Genomic DNA, 17,818 nt, shown 5'->3' with positions numbered 1-17,818 from the left:
CCTGAGTTTAGCGTTCAGCTTAGTCTCAGTGAAGAAACGTGTGTTGAATACAGAGAGGTGACCCTTAGGTGAACTTGCTCAGCTCTATTAAGCGCTTTCACATATTTAAGTGGGAGATGTCATAAATAAGTCATTACTGGACCTATTTGCATATGTGCATGATTGCTTCACATGCCTGGGAAGCTGCCATTATAATGGTTTGAATATGATTTCTCAGCACATGAGCTTCCTGTAGCTCTTGTGTACTTGAACTTCAAACTGCTATTGCTTTCTTAAACATTCTGTAAAATGATGTAGTAGATGTGGTTTAGAGTGTAGCATGAAAGACCAAATGTATTTCGGTTAGAGAAGAACAGCTTGTGGTGTAACTGTAAGGCTGTTACACATTATGCATATGAAAGAAAACTTGCCTGAAGACAAGCAGTGTGTGTGATGGTTGGAGAAGGTGACAGGCGAGATAGAACAGAGCTAAGCATGAGTAAGGATGTGTTAAAAAGTTCCTGAAGCACAGCAGCAGCTGTGTACCTTCTGCCATTCAAGCTCTTATTTTCTGTAAGGAGAGCTTGCTTTGACATAGAAGTTTATTTTCTGTACCTGTTTGTGATAAAATGTTAGCCACATCTAATAGTGATTTCTGTGGCAAGTAGTGGATCTGAGCTGGTAGCTTTAAATTTGAAGCGGTCATCCTGGAAAGTGTTTCTGAGCTTGTCTACCTGAGATCATGTTGGTTGAACCTGCTCATAAAGAGCTTTAGAATCTAGTTCAATCTCTGCAGTGTTCTGATAGCTGAGGAGCTGCTGGGCACAAATTGTGTGGGTACAACATTGCATATGGATGCGCTTTCCAGCTCTGGATTTAGGTTGCCTTGTCTCTGTCACTTTGACTGTGTAAAACCCCTTCAGCAAGCCAGCGTCTTCAGGGCATTTCCCCAGAAAGCAAACGCATGTTTCTCTGTAAACACACTTCACAGCTGTTTGGAGCAGGGTGTGCTCTTCCCAGCAGTCATCCCTTGGGTAAGAGTTTGAGAATCAAGAACTTGAACATGAGAATAATAGCAGTAGTCTTTCTGGTGCTCTATTACATTTGAAGAGGTTTGCTAGTGCTCAGACCTCAAAGTGGCTCTTGCGTGGGGGCGCATGTACTGAGACATCCGTTAGACATCTGCATCTTGTCTGGGTTCTGTGTCTGAACTACTGATTTGCAAAGCAAATTAGACTTGCCTTTCCCTTTCTGATGTTGCTTTGTCCATGAGTTGCTGCTTTGCTGTTTCAAAAAAAAAAAAAAAGGCAAGTACCTCTTGATCTTACAACTTGCAACTGAAAATTAGTTTAATCTTCTTTTTCATGCCTTAGTGTCTTAAAAACAAAGCTAGGTGTCTGGAAAGGCTGACATGCAGGCAAGGGTATTCCCAATAACTTGTTTGGACCTTAATTGCACAACTGCTTTGGACAGTGGCCTGGGTTGGCACTGCCTCCAGGTCGGGATCCTCCCTTGCTGCCTGGTGCATGGCCAGAAACCCCTGTGAACCAGAGCAGGCCCTGGGCAGGCTCAGTCCCCTCTCCACACCCGAGCACAGGCACCTGTTTTTGCTGAGTTAATTTTGAGAGATGGAAGTTCCTGCATCCAGCTTGTTTTGGGTGCTGGGGCCAGCAACATGCAGGGGAGGAGAGCATGCCCTTGGAGGGATGAAGACAGGGTGTGTTTCAGGCCTCCTGGCTGTGGCACAGTCTGCAGTTGGGCTTATCTGGAAACTGGCATCATGTGGTTTCAGCAAAAGCAACTTCTTGCCAGTTTTAATCAAGGCAGATGCTGTGTTTGAGCCCAACTGAACTGCAGCAGAAATGGTTGCTTGAGTGGTGTTAGCTGCAAGACAGCAGCTGTATGGAGGCCCCTGGATAGAGGGTGCATCACCCCCTACCCTATGACCAAGGCTGTTGCTTTTTAAAACTGTTGGTATAACAGCTCCCTAAATTAGCTCAGCTGCATTGAATCCAGGATAGCTTAAGCCCTTCAAAGAAGGTAACTTCAGCTGGCTGTGGTGAGGGGGTCATTACATGAGGCATCACCACTGGTGGATGTTAGTGCAGAGAAGCTGGAGGAAGCCAGTCCATGTGGCTAAGCCATGGTCAGGATGGGAGATGTGATTGCCAACGGATTGTTTCCATTGCGGGATGCAGTGGAGAGGTCAGTTTGCATTTTACTGGAAAGTAGAGCACATGTGACTTGAAACTATTAAGAAGCACTGATTTAATGCCAGGAGTCTTACTTGGAAGAGAAATAATTCTTGCTTTTACTGTGAAAATGTATTTTGCATCTCTCTGATGAGGATGGTCAGCTGCCTAGGCTACATCCAGCCTACTGTTACTCCCAATGAATAAATCCTGCCCTGCTCCTCCCACCTGTTTAGAAAACAAAACAAAAAGTCCCTTGAACTTCCTTGAAAGTAATACTACCCTGAAACTGCATTTAAATCTTCATTTTTTTCTGTGCCACTGAATTTGTGGTTTGGAAAATGATTAAATCTAGGATTTCTTACTTTGTTTTGAAGGACTTCTCAGCCTTCCCTGTCCAGGAGCCTGTGAAAGGTTAACAGGAAGGGATGACTTCAGTGGCTGCTTTGCTTCTGTTCTCTAAGCTGCTAGTCTTGTTTGTCTTTTGCTTTTGACATGTGAGTGAATTGACTTCCAAGATGTTGATTCCTCTGTTTCATAACTGGGAAAACAAACCACTTAATCTCTTACAGAGTGATAATTCTGTTGTGTGAAGGGTTTACATTCTCTTTCAGTTCATGAGCAGACTTTAACTTGCAAGTTCACTAAAAAAAATTAAAAATTACAAAACCATACTGAAGAACACTCTAGCTTGATCAAAAATTTTGTGCCTTAATACTGGTATATGTTACCTTTTTGTTGTCTTCCAAAACCAGTCAAAAAAATGCTGGAGCCTTTGGGATTTTTTCAGTGCAGTGCTGAATTTCTGGGGCTTCATTGTGAACAAACTGTATTTTGATTGAAATGCATTTTCTCCTGGAGGTAAAAAACTGGCTTTAGTCTTAATTCCTTGCAGTTTTCAGAGCCCTTGAAGGTAGTTGGGTGATTCTAACTACTTCTGTGTGTTGTCAAGATTTCTTCCATGGCTGACCTTCAGTTATTCTGTACCGTAACTTAATTATCATCCTGCATCAGGATTATCTTTGTCCACTTCAGAAATGCAAGAAACTAGCTTGGAGAATTGTACTACTTGGAGAATTTTACGATTGTAAAATGTCAACTTTACCTACTTTAGGAGGAAAGAATAATGGCAAGTATGTGTCTAGGATTGAGATACAGTCCTTAAATCTGATTAAGTGTAATTTTATTGGTGTTTTGGGTGTGATTCAGTACCTTGTAAATTATTTTTTTGAGCCTTATGTTATTGTATTTGAGCCTTATATTATTATACTTTAGCCTTTATATCCCAGTATAATTAGGATATAAAGATTTTACTTTTTTCAGTTTGCAGAGAGAACTCTTTTGTAGTTGTCCTTAACTTGTTCCAGCCAGTAGCAGACTGCAGTTAATACCTGCTGTAGTAAAGGGAAGCCAAGAACCCTGTACTCAGTAATTAAGTGGAAAAGTATGTGGTATCTTACTGCTGGCTCTTTGATTAGGGGTGGGGTGCATTGGATTTGAGACAAGTTCTTGGGGGATTAAAAATCTAGAGTAAAGTAGCTGGATTGCTTTTGCCCCTTCCTCACTCAAGGGGTGGGCTTCAAAGTGGAACAAGAATGGGTTCTTCTCCTGGGGGGATGTGGGATATGATAATGTTAAGAGGTGCAACACCTGTGAGCTAGACTTTAAGGCAAACAAACCTTACGGGTGAAGCTTCTGGTCAGCTTCTAATTTCTTGGTATCTGAGAGGGGGAAGTTGAGCTCCCTTGCTGGATTCAGTACTAATCTGCAGATACATGGATTAAACCCTGTGTGAGTTGTAAATAATTGGAATACACGGTAAGTCACTGTGCTGCCCTCAGTTTTTGATTGTGATGACTCTGTTAAATCCTACTGAAGTTTTCCCTTGGAATACAGGGGAAGCTGGGGAATCTCTTATGTTGCAAAAATCAGTAGTGTCTGGAGGATGCAGGCTGCAGCTCAGCTGCATGCTCAGAAGGGATGTAGCTGAGCCAAGCTGACAGTAAATGCTTATTGAGCTGTGCCTTTTTAACAGAGCTTGGCTGGAGCACTGTGCTAGTAAGGCAGGCTGTCTAAACTCCTGACTCCAAACTAGCTGACCTGGTCCTGCCTCGAAACTGAGTGTTGCTGTGTCATGCAGCTGACCACATCTCACTGCAGTCATAGTGCCTGTTAGGAGGGAAATGAATCGTTGCTCTACCTCTGAACTACATTACATGTATTTTTTTTTTCTTCCATTACTCTGATTTATTCCCCACTGTATTTAACCAAAGCTTCATGTTCATTTAGCAGTTTTTAGACAGCTGACTTTGAGATGGCTGTAGCTAGCTCATGTGATCTTTCACTCTTTTGTGAATAGCTTCTGACATCACCCTTCGAATACTGTCCTTTCAATATTGAGATATATATAATGCATAAAGGTGTGGATAGGCCCTAGTAGGCATTAATAGCATCTTTCAGTCTGAATTTTGTGAGAATCTCAACCCCAACTTTCACCCTGAAGCTAGGTGGCCCTGCTGCTGGCAGGCAGGATGAGACTGGCTGTTCTGTTCCACTTAGACTTAGCACTCCTGCCACTGTTACTGTGTATTGCTAAAGTGCAGTAGCATGTAGCCTGCCAAAGACATCTGAGGAATTTCAGGTTCTCAAAGAGAAAGGTTCATCTTGTCAGCGTTCTTCACACAGATTTGACGGGGAAGAATGGGTGGTTGGGTATTGGCCTGATTTCAACTGGAATAGAATTAATTTTCTTCCTAGTAGGTGGTACAGTGCTCTGTTTTGGTTTTAGTCTGAGAATAATGTTGCTACCATGTGGATGTTTTAGCTGTTGCTCAGTAGCTCTTACTCCGATCAAGGACTTTTCAGTCTCGCATCCTCTGCTGGTGAGGCGGGGCACAAGAAGCTGGCAGGAGCAGAGACAGGACACCTGACTCAAACTAGTTCCATACCACAGCATGTCATGCATGTATATAAACTGGGGGGAGCTGACCAGGAGAGGCTAATCGCTGCTGGGGGATACCCTGGGTGTTGGTGAGGGTATTGTGCATCACTTGTGTTTATTGAGGTTTTTTTTTTTTTGTTATATCTCTTATTATTATTATTTTACTTTATTTCAGATATTAAACTGTTCTTAACCCAAAGGTTTTACCTTTTCCTGATTCTTCTCCCTATCCCATCGGGGGGGGTGAAGAGGGAAGCGAGCAAGCGACTGCATGGCTACCAGCTAGGGTTAAACCATAGCAGATGTTCTGTAAAATGGACCCTATGTATGCCCCTCAAGTGGTTAAATCTGTTTTGTTCTGGGCCTTGACACAATAACAATTATTTCTGGTATTTATGGATATAGAACACATGAAACTCAAGTTAGTGGTGCTTTTAACTTTATAAGTTGTTTATTTCAGCAGCTGGTGTCTAGAGGGTGGCAGTGCAGACAATATGAATACTGACAGGCTTGTTTTTCTTTTCAGTTACACATGGGAAGCAATTGATGCAGACAGAAATGTGCTTTATAAAATAAACCTATGTTCTGGTGTTAAAGAGTGTGGAAGATCAAGTGCAGTCTGTGCATTTAACAACAGTAAGAAAGCCTCTCTATCTGTAGGTAAGTACACAAATGTGTTTCTTCATAAGTAGTTCAGTCATGTTAATGGATGGTATTGTAACTACTGCAGACTTTGACATGTTAGCAAAGTTTTTTTTATTTTTTTTTTTTTGTCCTTCTCAGGACAGTGTAAAACTTTTTTCTGTTACAGTTTTTCTGGGGAGATATGGGAAAACACAATGTGATTGTAGATAATCACTTCATAGGACAGTGAAACTTATCCTACTATCTAGTTAACTGTAATCTAGTGTGAAACTATGCAAGTAGAAATAAGTGCGTCTACCTGTGGCAGGATATGCACTGTGCACAGCCTTGTTCGAAGATTGATACTAAACACGGGCTAAAGCTTGAGTTACAGTTCTAAACTGTACCACAGCCTAGCCTAATGTAACAGCTCTTTATTTAGAGTCGGATGACTTTCTGTAATGCAGTTTTGGAGTATTGCTAAGTTTCTGGGATGTCACCTTTAAGTTGTTACAGAAAGGAAGTCGATTACATGCAGTACTCTGTTTCAGTTACGCCTGTCAAATCTGGTGGCTGCTTCAGTAGTTCGCAGATGTCCTTGGTGTTCTGAGGAGTGGTGGATTTCTGTATGCTGATCTAAATATGAAACTGGCATATCTCTGTACACGTGCTTGCACATGATTTCATCAGTCAGAAGCATCTTGTGTTCTGAATGGTATTTGTGCTTATTTTCATGGATATTTGTCACTTTCAAGATTGCTTCTGTGCTTCAGCTAATGAAACAACAGTATATGAATACTGATGGAGAAGTTTTCTGATCACTAACTGTTAATTTCTAATATAATAAAGCAGTAGCTTTCTAAAGAGCAGTATCTCTTCAGACTGCCTCTTAGTACCTGCAGACCTGAATTTAACATGCTTGCCAATCTTGCCTTCCATTGGCACACAGCTCTTACGAGAAGCTATGAGTCTTCAGTAAAAATGCTTGGGCTTGAACTGCTAGAAGGTGGTGAAGAGGAAGATGATTCTTGCCTGTATGCAGATGCAGAGCAACTAGACAGCCTCCATTCTTCCCACTCCTCTTCATTAACTGTAGAGATACTTTGATTTGAGGCTGTGGTCAATCAGTGCTTTTCAAACAAACTGCTAGAATTGCAATTCAGGCTTATAAAATCAGTGGCTATACAAATAAAAATATATTTTAGTTTGTGGCTTCATGTTGTTTTTGTATAATGCAGTATATTCAAGCTCCAGAGTTTTCTGGGGTAACTGGTTAGATTATTTGAGTTCAAACTGCAGTTACGTATAGGAGCATCCTCTTCTCTCAGGAGCCTGACATCTCGGACCACGTGATGCTGTTAGTGTGTTTATTTCCTAAAATGTGCAGCAAGAATTTTGTTTCCCGTTGATGTGGGTCTCGACTCACGTTTTTGAGGCTTCAGTTGTCTGTGGATTAGAAAAGAAAGCAGCATCTGGACATCTGTTTTAACACTCTTTTTTTGACAGATACTGGAATGTGGCAGGTTGAGTGAGCTTGAGGAAGCTTGTTCTCCCCAGGGAAGTGTGAGACCTAGAGGCTCGTGTAGGATTGGTTCTGTTTGTTGCTCCCAGCTTTGATAGGGGCTAAAGCCACATGCTGTGACAGTAGTCAGTCTGTATCCAAGAAAAGCCTTGTGGCTAACCTTAACTGGGTGTCAGTGTGGCATACCAGGGTTGGTGTTGAGACCCCAAAGGCTTCTCTTATAAAAAGCTCTTCAGCTTTAACAAGCAGGTTACAGTTTTCTGATAGAGTCCCTTTGCCGTTGTTCCTAAGTCAGTGACTTGTTTGTAGTGGCATCTGTTGCTGGGCTTGCTTAAGATTCGAAGTGTTTGCTAAAAGACTTTGAGAAAGTTTGTGTGATTAGAGATGTCAAATACTATCTTAATTTGTATCTAGTCTTCCAAATCTCAAGCACTGCAAGGAGGTCTTCAGTTGTACTTTATTCACAGACTGTCTTCGAGTGGATTGTATGTCTTGTGCTGCTTAATGCTGGAAATTGGAGCGTGCCTGTTGAGCTTCTGTGAAGGCACTGTATTATGATGACCTCCTTTTTTTTATTTTTTTTTTAATAAACCCTAGGTGACTTAGGCTTGCATAGAGTTTCTAAAACTCTTCTGGAATTCAACACTACCCATAGCTGCTTTCAGCAAGGCAATCAGCATCAGATTCAAAGCAACATTAACTTCTTATGTGGGAAGACACTGGTAAGTCTAAATCATGTGTTCTAATCTTCAATGGAAATGTCACGTACTTCTAACATGCTTTTTAAGGAGACTGCTGTACTCACGGACATACTAATTAATGAGCTTCATAGCTTAAGGAAGTGCTTAGTATCAAGTTAAGGTTATGATCTCCTGTGGCTTTCAAAATTCAGTCTTGGTAGAGACCAACTGTGAATCTGCGTCTTGGCTCTCATTACGCTTTCTTCTGGGTCTTTAGTGTTTTTACAGGGATTGCGCGCTAGTATTTTAATAGCATAATATGGGGGAAAAAGTCAACAGTGTATAGGGTGCTGTAACAATGAGAGCTATTTTATTGTTGGCTGTGCCCGAGCTGTGAACCTAGTATGGCGGTTTAATAGAACAGCATTGAAGAAAATGACTGACCTCTGCTATATGTCAACATAGCTGACAACCGTAAGCATTGGGTTTTATCTGCACACCACTGATTTAACAGTGCTTACGTGTCCAGCTGGGCTTCTGAGGGAGTAGTTGTTCATGAGAATCTGCTGGAAGTATGAATGGAGATCCCCCAAAAGTTCCTAAGGGCGTGTGTGTATGCAGTTCATCTCCATGTGCTTTTGAAGTTACACCTTCCACACACTTAAGTGATACCGCAGTTTGATATTCTGTACAGACCATGATCTGTTTACCTATTTCTGTATCAGAGATAGGTAGTTATTAGTGCCACGTTTGGCACTGATAATGCTGTTGCAAACCCTCTCTTTGAAATGTAGCCAATTCAAACACAGTGCCAGTGCAGCGGAGATTTCAGTGCTTCCTGTTGTGTTTCAGCAGAAGACTCTTTAAATTAAAAATTATTGCTTAACTCTGTAAAAACAGATCATAATTATCTTCCAAATTCTTCTAGCTAGTGTGGTTTAACACCTATTCTTCATGTGACAGTAGAAGGATTTTGTAACACTGTCTAGAACAGCTTGTTTTCAATACTTTTATGGCAGGTTAAACAGGGAGGGAATCAGTTTAAATATGCTGTAGTGCTTCTAGCTGAGCTGATAGAGGGAGAGTGGAAGTACCTGTTGTCTTCCTGTAAGTAGAGACGTTCAGCTGCACTACCAGCCCTGAACCATGGTAGAACCTCCATCTTGGAACAGAGGTGTGTGTAACACGAGCCTGTAAAAATAAGTAGCTGACATAAGAGATACTCTTTCTATGTAGTAGAAGAGACTGCTAATCAGTCTCCTCTGCAGGCAGTGAGAGGTAAACTGTGCATTGCCTTGCTCTTCCCCTATTTATACATGTTTGTATCGGTGTTTTCCTTTCTAGGAACTAGATGTGACTGGTGCTTCTGCCAATATGCGTTAGCATAGTCAGCGTTTTCCTAAAAGATGCTGTGCAATTACTGCATATTAGGGGTGACACATGTTAATTTGAGAATTGGAGCACATGCAGGCTGAGAAGGATTTGGCACACTGCATCTTCCTGAGTTTACCAACAAGCTGTTAACTTAACAAGTGCTACTAAGAAACTGTATGCCCTTGCTCTTTTGACATGCTGTATTCTGTTTTTCTTAATCACTTGAATGAACTTCTTGCTGTCTACAATCGTAAATTAAAGCTGAATTCTGCTTTCAAAAGAATTAATTTTTTTTTTCTTCCTTTAAATAGGGCACCCCTGAATTTGTAACAGCAACAGAATGTGTGCACTATTTTGAATGGAGGACCTCAGTGGCTTGCAAGAAAGATTTGTTTAAACCTGTGAAAGAGGTAATCTATGCACTATCCACACAGGATTTAATCTGGCAGTTTTATTCCCAACCACCTGCCCCCACCCCAAATGAATTCCAGCAACCTCTGTAAACCTAACAGTTCTGTAGGCATATAAAGCATCTGTCGAAGTTGGTGAAGCTGAGAATTTTAAGTAACTCTTCAACCTCTTTTGTGGTCTGGATGGTTGTCTATAGTGAAACTCGGAAAAACTAGAGCAGAACAGTCTAACTTTGGATGCCTCATTTTAGTCAGCATATCTAGATTTAGTTATTTGAGCTTCTACAAGTAAAAACCTTTTCCACATATTAACTTGGCCTTGTATATACCTGTTCATAACTTCTCCCTATTTATGTAGCATGGATCACAACTAGTAGTTTTGTTGTTCTAGGTCCCTTGCTATGTGTTTGATGAAGATCTGAAGAAACATGACTTGAATCCTCTCATCAAAGTTCCAGGACACTACTTGGTGGATGATTCTGATGATGATTCCTTATTCATAAACATCTGCAGGGACTTAGGTATGAATGCTTGATTGTGTTGCCTGTTGGTGTATAAATTTTAAGTAGTGTGGTTCTTTTCCAGTGCCTCAGTTGAGTTTGTCCTGTGATCAGAGATCAGTATTTTAGGCCTTGCACTATTGTTTCAAGCTACTTTTGATGATTTGAAGGCTGCTTTCTGGGAAGCCAAGTTTTATTCTCTGATTACCGAGGTGTTCAGAGATAGGCAAGTACTGTTAGAAAAGTTGGCATAAGCTGGGCTGAGTGGGAGAGCTCAGCTTGTCTTGTAGCTGTGTCTGTTTGCTGCTGAATAGGACCAAGATGGTTTATAGCACTTCATGTGCTCGAAGTTTAGTGCTTTGAGTTCCAATTCGGATTGCTGCTTGGTTTTAGGTATCTTGAGATGTGTCTAAAATAGTGTTTAGGTGCTTGGATGAATAATGGTGCATAGTTAGCACTTTCATGTCAGCTGGGAGATATTTATATGTAAGGAATTAAACCAGCAAAATCACTCATTTGAAACTTACTTAAAAGACTAGTTTAGCGGTATACTCCCACTGTAGTTTTCACTCTGCAGTTAAATATGTATTTTGTGTCCCTATTACGGGTTTAATACTTCCAGTTTTAGTGTCAGGTCTATTCTTTTAAAAATCCCAATAGCGTGAAACTTTTGCTGACAGCTTTGAATAAGATGGTTTCCAAGAAACAAAGGAGGGGGGAAAAAAAACACTTCCTTGTGAGAAGGGTTACTCATTATTGGGCATCATTTTGGTGTTGGGGAAGAAACAAAATACTTGGCATGCTTCAGAAGTTCTCAAAGCCCTATGCATCCAGCAGCTGTACTAGCAACTGTTAACTAGCTGTAGTTACATTGGCAGGAAGAATGAATTTGCTTTCCAAAAATGGGGCAGCAATCACAAGCACTTCAGGTTTTTTGTCTTGTTTCATATTTTAATATAACCTGTTTTAAAGGTATTTTTAGAAAAAGGTAAAGCAATGAATGGTGAGCCACAGATAAAATGGGAAGTTACTTCTGGTAGAGTTTGTAAAATTAGTCCTATATTCTATTTTCTGTATTCTGTTATAGGAAGATCAGGTGGAGAGACCAGAAACTGCCCTGCTGGCAGTGCTGCTTGCTTGTTACATGAAGGTCAGGCATATGATGTTGGCCATCCAAAGGAACAGCTGAAACTTCATGACAAAGACAGGTATGTAATTTTTGTGGTGATACTTCTGTGAACAGTTGTAGTCATCTGAGCTGGCAAAAGCAGTCTCTGTGACAGGTGAGTCCTCTAAAACTTAACATGAATGCTACTTCCCTTTTGAAGCATTGGCAGAAAAAGAATTCTTCAAGTATTGGCAGGGCAAAGTGTTTTTCGGGCATCCTGTTGTACTGCCATAACAGATCAAATTTTCTTCTTCATTGAGAAAATTACAGAACTGCAGAACTCTTAGAAGTTGAGGGATGATTGCTGCAGAAGCAGAAAGCTGAGATTTGACCCCATCTGCCTGCTGTCTGAGGGCCCACCATGTAAATGAGTTTGTCTCTCTGGATTTATGCGCTGCATTTGGCTCACTCTACTGCCCAGAAGTACTTCAGAAGTTGAGAAAAAGGATGGCTGTGGTCCCTCTGTAGCTTTGTGCTAATGAGTTCTTATCAGAAGAAATAAATAAGCAATGCAAGGCTTATTGTTCCTGGTGGTGGCAGGGCTGGGACTGTTTCCTTGATGCTTGTTTCCTCTGTTCTGCTTGTTGCCTTTTGTGATGAAAGTGTAGCTTGAAAAAAAAACCAAACCCAACCAACCAAAAAACCACCAAGTTCCCTCCTTCACGCTGTTCCTCCAACAGCCAATGTGGCTCAGGGGGCTTACTGAACATGCTGATCTTTCTGAGCTTCAGGTAATCTGAGCCTACTTACCTTGTCAGTAGGACCCTGTTGACTTCTGCTGTACTTTGGATACAAGCTAAAGAAAACAAGCAGAATAAACCAGCTTAATAACAGGGTAGACAGAGGTTCTGTTCTGTGAGTGGTAAGGTTGAGGGTTTTCTTTTAGTCTGCCAATGAAGTTGTTAGTCTGTAGTTGCAGGGCCTTTCCCCCAAGCATGAAACAAATGGCTGAGGTGTTGTGGTTTAAACCCAGCCAGACAGCTCGTTCATTCACTCCCCGCCCTTTTTTTTTTTCCTCCCTCTTTCTTTCCTTCCCCCCCAACCCTTCCCCGCTCTCAGGGGGGAAGGCTCCCCAGCTCTCCCCTGTACCAAGGCAGAAGCTTTTATCTGAGGAAGCACAAGCTTGTTCTCATATTTAAGTGGAACAAGTACTCTGTGGAGGTGCTTGGCAAGCACTTTATCTTATCCCTGTTAGGATTGAAGAGCTCTTAATTGCTTGAGGAAAATTCGTTGTATATGCTCAGGCTAGGGTGGCCTGAGAAAGGGGGGTAAGATGGTTGTATATCTGTGTCTTAAAGGTATGGAGAGGACAGTTAGAGGTATAGCTAGCCTGTTGTCCTTCTGTGAGCTGTTGTCTTGTGCGTGAGACTACATAGAACAGTAATACTTAGTTGCGTTGATCTCCTAGTTGACTTATCCCAAGCCATCATGCCATTTGTCTTTCCTTGTTAGGTAGTTACCATGTTTCATTCTCCAGCTCCTGCCTCCTCTGATGTGTCCCAGTTGTCTTGCTCCTGTCAATTTGCTAATGAGTTTGTCTTGCTCTTAATTCCGGGGGCAGAGATGGTATAGAAATGTGGTAAACATGAGTGGTTATTGCTTCCAAAAGTTACAAGAGTGTTTATCGCATCTGATCTCCAGCAGTTTGGGAGCAAAGCTGGGAGTATTCTTGTGGTTATCAGCCAAGTTCTTGCCATAATACGGGTTACAAGGCATTCAGTGTAGTCTTAACTGGAGTGCAAGAGGGTGCTGTAGTAAGTAATTTTGCTGCGGCTGTTTCAATCTTTATTTTGGTTAACTGTAAGATTAAAGGAATAAAGACCTCCATAAAAATTGATTTTGGGAGCAGGACTACTTTGATATGTTCTGCCTGGGTATCCAGCAAAGAGTGGATGTTCTTTCAAGAACATTCTTTTTCTGTACAGTGCTCAGCATCTGATTTGTATTTTTGGTTTGCCATTTTCTATTTCTAGGCTGGTATTGAGTTATGAGAGAACATATACTGATGAAGAAAAGCCAGACTTCTGCTTGGGCCATAACCCAGCAGTGACGATCACTTTTGTTTGCCCATCGAAGAGGGGAGAAGAGGTAACTTTGCTGTTTTAGTTTCTGTTAAATGGTCTTTAACTTTTGTGTGTATTATCTTTCATTTTTATTCAGGGCTAAAGAGAATAGAAATTCAGCCCATGAAGAGCATAGATGCTAAGTATAATCTTCAAAAACACTTCTAGAACTTAAGGAATAATAACTTGGATAAAATTTCCCCAGGGATGTGTTCTTTCTTGTTTTGGTGAATTTGGCTCCCTTTTTCTGGGTTCAAAGCTGTCCTCTGAGAATAGGATGGAGTTTGTATAATGTTAATCCTTGGGACAGAGCTTTGCCCGCTAATGAGCTCTTTTCCATAATCAGGCTGGGCGCATGCTTATAGCTGTTGCCTGTAGCTGGTTTCTTCATTAATCTGGCCTTCCTCAGGAAAAAAATAGCTAATAGGTGTTACATGACAAAAGCCTGTCATTTACTAAGCAAGCTCCTATGATGGTCACTGTGTGATGCTGGATAATCTCAGCAGCCCACACTTCTCTAACTGGACCAGAGAGGTTATTGCTAATGCTCTGCCATTTCATATTGTAATGCTTCTGGTTGCAGGTTAGTGAAGGAGGAACTTTAGTCTGGCTAATTCTTACTTGTACTGTGTTGTCTATAATCTGACCTAGATAGGTACCATACTTCACTGTTATAGCTGCAGAAGCAAACAGGTCTTTTTCTGCTGTCAGTTTGTAATTCCTCACTGCAATTATTTACACTTGTAGTAAGAGTAGTATTAATAATGTTTCTTGTGCCTGGAACTTATCTGATACTTTTAGGTGTATCTGGCTGTTGTTTTAGATGGGTGGCAGAAAAAACAGAATTATGTAACAAAGTTGATTTCTAAACGTTTCACTTAAAAGTGAGGAAAATTAAGACTACCCCTTCTACCAAAGGTGCAAAAATATTCACTACAGAAAACAGATCTGCCAGAAGTGTTGGCTAAAGGATTCCCAAATGTCTTTCAGTCTTGATTTGGACTGAGGGAATTGAAGCTGCTAAAACACCAGTGTTTAAGAGGCTGCTTTTCCTTCAGAGAACACTTGATCTCTGCTCTCCTCTTTGAGGACTCCTCTGAGGCAAACACAATCCAAGCTGTGCTTAGCAATTTGACCTCATATCTGCTTTTGTCAACATGTTAAAAAAAGTGCTTTTTAAAGTACTGTTATTTCTGCTGTCCTCCTGCTAATGCCTGATACTTTACCTCTGTTCAGACTTTTGTTTGCCACATCATTAGTAAGAGCTGAGTTACTTCTTCTCAACACCTATTTCTAGAAGCCACAGACAATGTTTGCACCTCTTAAGGAAATTACAGATGAAATTAGTCATTACTGACTCTAAAGGAATATGATACTGTTGCTTTAATGATTATATTGCAAATAAGTTTCTACTTGTAATTTAAATGCTAGTCATTTCTGTATCAGAGTGCAGGTCCCAAACTCACAGCAAAAACAAATTGCCGGTATGAAATTGAGTGGGTTACTGAGTATGCCTGTCACAGGGATTACCTGGAGAGTAAGAACTGTCTTCTGACTAATGAGCAACATGATGTCTCCATTGATTTAACACCACTTATTCAACTTCCAGGTGAGCTCACCATTTCTGTGTTTGTGGAGTGGCTAGCCAGCTTTCTGGTTCTGTGTTTGGAGGTTGGAAAAGTGTTCTCTGTAGATATTTGTGTTTTTACATCTGTTCTGCTATGCATTAGAACACTTCTCCTTTTGCTGTTCATTCAGATTATGTCACGCCGTATTTAGCCAAAGATGACAAAGAGGAGTATTACTATTACTTGAATGTATGTGGGAGAACCACTGCAGGTAGCTGCAAGGACAGCACGGGATACACTTCATCTTGCCAAGTAAAATCTTTGAATAACCAGCAAAAAGTGGCAGGAAGATTTCAGAACCAAACCCTAAGGTGTGTAAAGGCTCGTTAGCCCTGCTAACTGTTCTGATCGGTTGATCTTTATTTCTTTCTTTGTTGCCCTTATTTGTTATGTAAGCAATATTTGACACAAAATGCAAGTATTTTTGCTCAGTTATTTATGGGTAAACTTTAACAGTACAGCAGGATGGCATTAGTAAATGAAGGAGCAGATGAGATTGGTAGATGCTATTGCCTGAACAGGGAAGAAAGCTTCAGTGACTTTGGTGTCAGAACTGCAAACTGTGCTGTGCGTCCTCTTGCCCACCTTGAGTTTTGCGTGTAAAATGGCATCAGGATCAAATGTTTTAGAAGCCGTCTTCAACAAGAGAGCATCTCTACATTAGTCATATCCAAGACTAGTGTGGTCCAGGATTCTGTGGTAGTTTTTAAAAATTATTTTTTTTTTATTAAGAAATTCAGGATTCTTAAGTGGCATGTGGGGACAGTAGTCTGTGTGAGATTGCAAAGAAGAGATTATTCACTTAGATACGATCTACATCCTGTCTGTAATCTTTCAGGAAGTATGACTTTGTCCACCTGCAAAAATAGTCATGCAATAAACTAATGCTAACAGATATTCCACCACAGAGCAGGTTTAAGGCATGCTTTAAAGGCTATAGAAATTCATGACAGTGACTAGAAAAATCAGTGGCTCCAAGCCTTTGTTGCAGTAGAAATGTTGAACAGGCATTTGTTTTCCCTTTGGGACAATTAATAAACAAGAGTGTGGCTTCTGTAATGTAAAGAACACTATGATTGTGTCTGATCCTGTGTTTCTATCTAAAACTGACTTTTTACTCAGATACTCTGATGGGGATCTCACTCTAATTTATCCCAATGGGGATCCATGTAGTTCCGGCTTTCAGAGAATGACTGTCATAAACTTTGAGTGCAATGAAACAGCAGGTGAGTTTAAGAAGCTGTGATGACTCTGCTCAGGGTTTGATTCTGTGCTTGCTAGTACACCTTCTGTTCAAAGGAAATTCATGCTTTGAGCCACAGCCAGCACAAGGAATAAATATTGTTGGAGTAAGCATTAGTTTCTGCGGCTGGCAGGATTGTTTGTGCTGGGTAGTAGCACTGCTATTCTAAATATACACTGGTCAAAAATATGAAGGTATAAAAGAGCCTCATTTCTTAGACAACAGTAAAAACCTCCAAAAAACCAAACCAAACAAGCCGCAACTGCAAGTCCTGTGCAGCAAAAGGATTTTTATCTTCCTTGCTTATTGCTAGTTCACAAGTCTCCTTGTTTGTCTTCCCTTCCTCCTCTGGAAGACTAATGTCTGCTTATCCATCTTCAATGTTAAGGTAATGATGGTAAAGGAACTCCAGTGTTTACTGGTGAAGTGGACTGCACCTATTTTTTCACTTGGGATACGAAATACGCATGTGTTAAAGAGAAAGAAGATCTCCTTTGCAGAGTTACTGATAAGAGAAAGCACTATGACTTGTCACCTCTGATCCGCAGTTCAGGTATAGCAGTGAAAACTAGTTTTCATTTCTTTTTGTCCTGAGCTTACATGCCATCTCTAGTGAAATCCTTTTACTGAACATTAATCAGTTTTTGCTCTTCTTAGTAAATATTTGGGGTACTGGTGTTCACTTTCTTTGTCCGAAAAGGAGAGAGTGCCTTGTGAAAGTAGTTGTATCCCTGACTGCCTTGGTTACTGTCATCTTAAGTGGAGTGGTTTTACATGTGGCATATGTTTTCTATTTGTGGGGGTGGGTTTTGTTGTTGTTGTTGTTTTGGTTTTGTTGTTTTTTTTTAAGGGTGTTTTTTTTTTACGGGTCTTCTTTTTTTTTTGTTGTTTGTTTTTTCCTTCTCCAAAAGGCATTTTGGCCTGGGGAGGAGGAGGTTGCAACAGTTAAGCCATATGGCAGGGGGGTTGGAACTAGATGATCATAAGGTCCTTCCAAACCCTAACTATTCTATGATTCTGTGACTTGTTCTTAATGATCTCATGTGTTTCAGAGTTAGCCCAGAACTGGGAAGCTGTGGACAGTAGCTTTTCGGAGACACAGAGAAAGCATTATTATATCAATGTCTGCCATAAAGTGTTGAAGAGAGGAGGAGCTTCCAGCTGTCAAGATACTGCTGCTATTTGTTCTGTCGGTGAGTCTTTTAGTGTTTCGTGGTGTGTTTGGTTTTTTTTTGGGTTGTGGGTTTTTTTTTGGGGGGGTGTGTTTTTAAGGCTCTGAAGGCTTGGCACTTATCTGCAAATGGAAGGCTGCCCCAAGGGCCTTCAAGCATTTGAGGAAACCGAAGTTAGGAGCACATTTCTCTTGTGTTCCCAAGGACCTTAGAAGTAGTGATGCAAGTAGCCTTTTCTAACTAAAGAACTCCAGGCTTTGTAGTGTGGTTTTGGTGACATAGAGCCAAGCCCCTAATGATATGTTTTCTTAAGACGTCCCAT

General features: G+C 40.9%; 1 protein-coding gene across 1 annotated transcript in view; it reads left to right on the top strand.

The window, feature by feature from the left end:
• The window catches only part of IGF2R (insulin like growth factor 2 receptor), a 54,985-nt gene that overhangs the window by 2,908 nt on the left and 34,259 nt on the right, over positions 1 to 17,818 (top strand). Inside the window, exons 2-12 of the mRNA XM_062641836.1 lie at positions 5,639 to 5,772; positions 7,856 to 7,980; positions 9,624 to 9,722; positions 10,114 to 10,243; positions 11,310 to 11,430; positions 13,364 to 13,478; positions 14,900 to 15,062; positions 15,212 to 15,392; positions 16,204 to 16,307; positions 16,713 to 16,877; positions 17,377 to 17,517. Coding sequence (XP_062497820.1) covers positions 5,639 to 5,772; positions 7,856 to 7,980; positions 9,624 to 9,722; positions 10,114 to 10,243; positions 11,310 to 11,430; positions 13,364 to 13,478; positions 14,900 to 15,062; positions 15,212 to 15,392; positions 16,204 to 16,307; positions 16,713 to 16,877; positions 17,377 to 17,517 — 1,478 coding nt within the window. The remainder of the gene's footprint in view (positions 1 to 5,638; positions 5,773 to 7,855; positions 7,981 to 9,623; positions 9,723 to 10,113; positions 10,244 to 11,309; positions 11,431 to 13,363; positions 13,479 to 14,899; positions 15,063 to 15,211; positions 15,393 to 16,203; positions 16,308 to 16,712; positions 16,878 to 17,376; positions 17,518 to 17,818) is intronic.

This window comes from Pezoporus occidentalis, unplaced genomic scaffold (assembly GCF_034315485.1).
Source record: "Pezoporus occidentalis ecotype Australia unplaced genomic scaffold, CSIRO_AGI_Poc_V1 ctg7, whole genome shotgun sequence".
In the NCBI taxonomy this organism is placed as follows: Eukaryota; Metazoa; Chordata; class Aves; order Psittaciformes; family Psittacidae; genus Pezoporus; species Pezoporus occidentalis.
The sequence above is the reverse complement of the archived record's forward strand: the minus strand, read 5'-3'. Positions and strand labels throughout refer to the sequence as shown.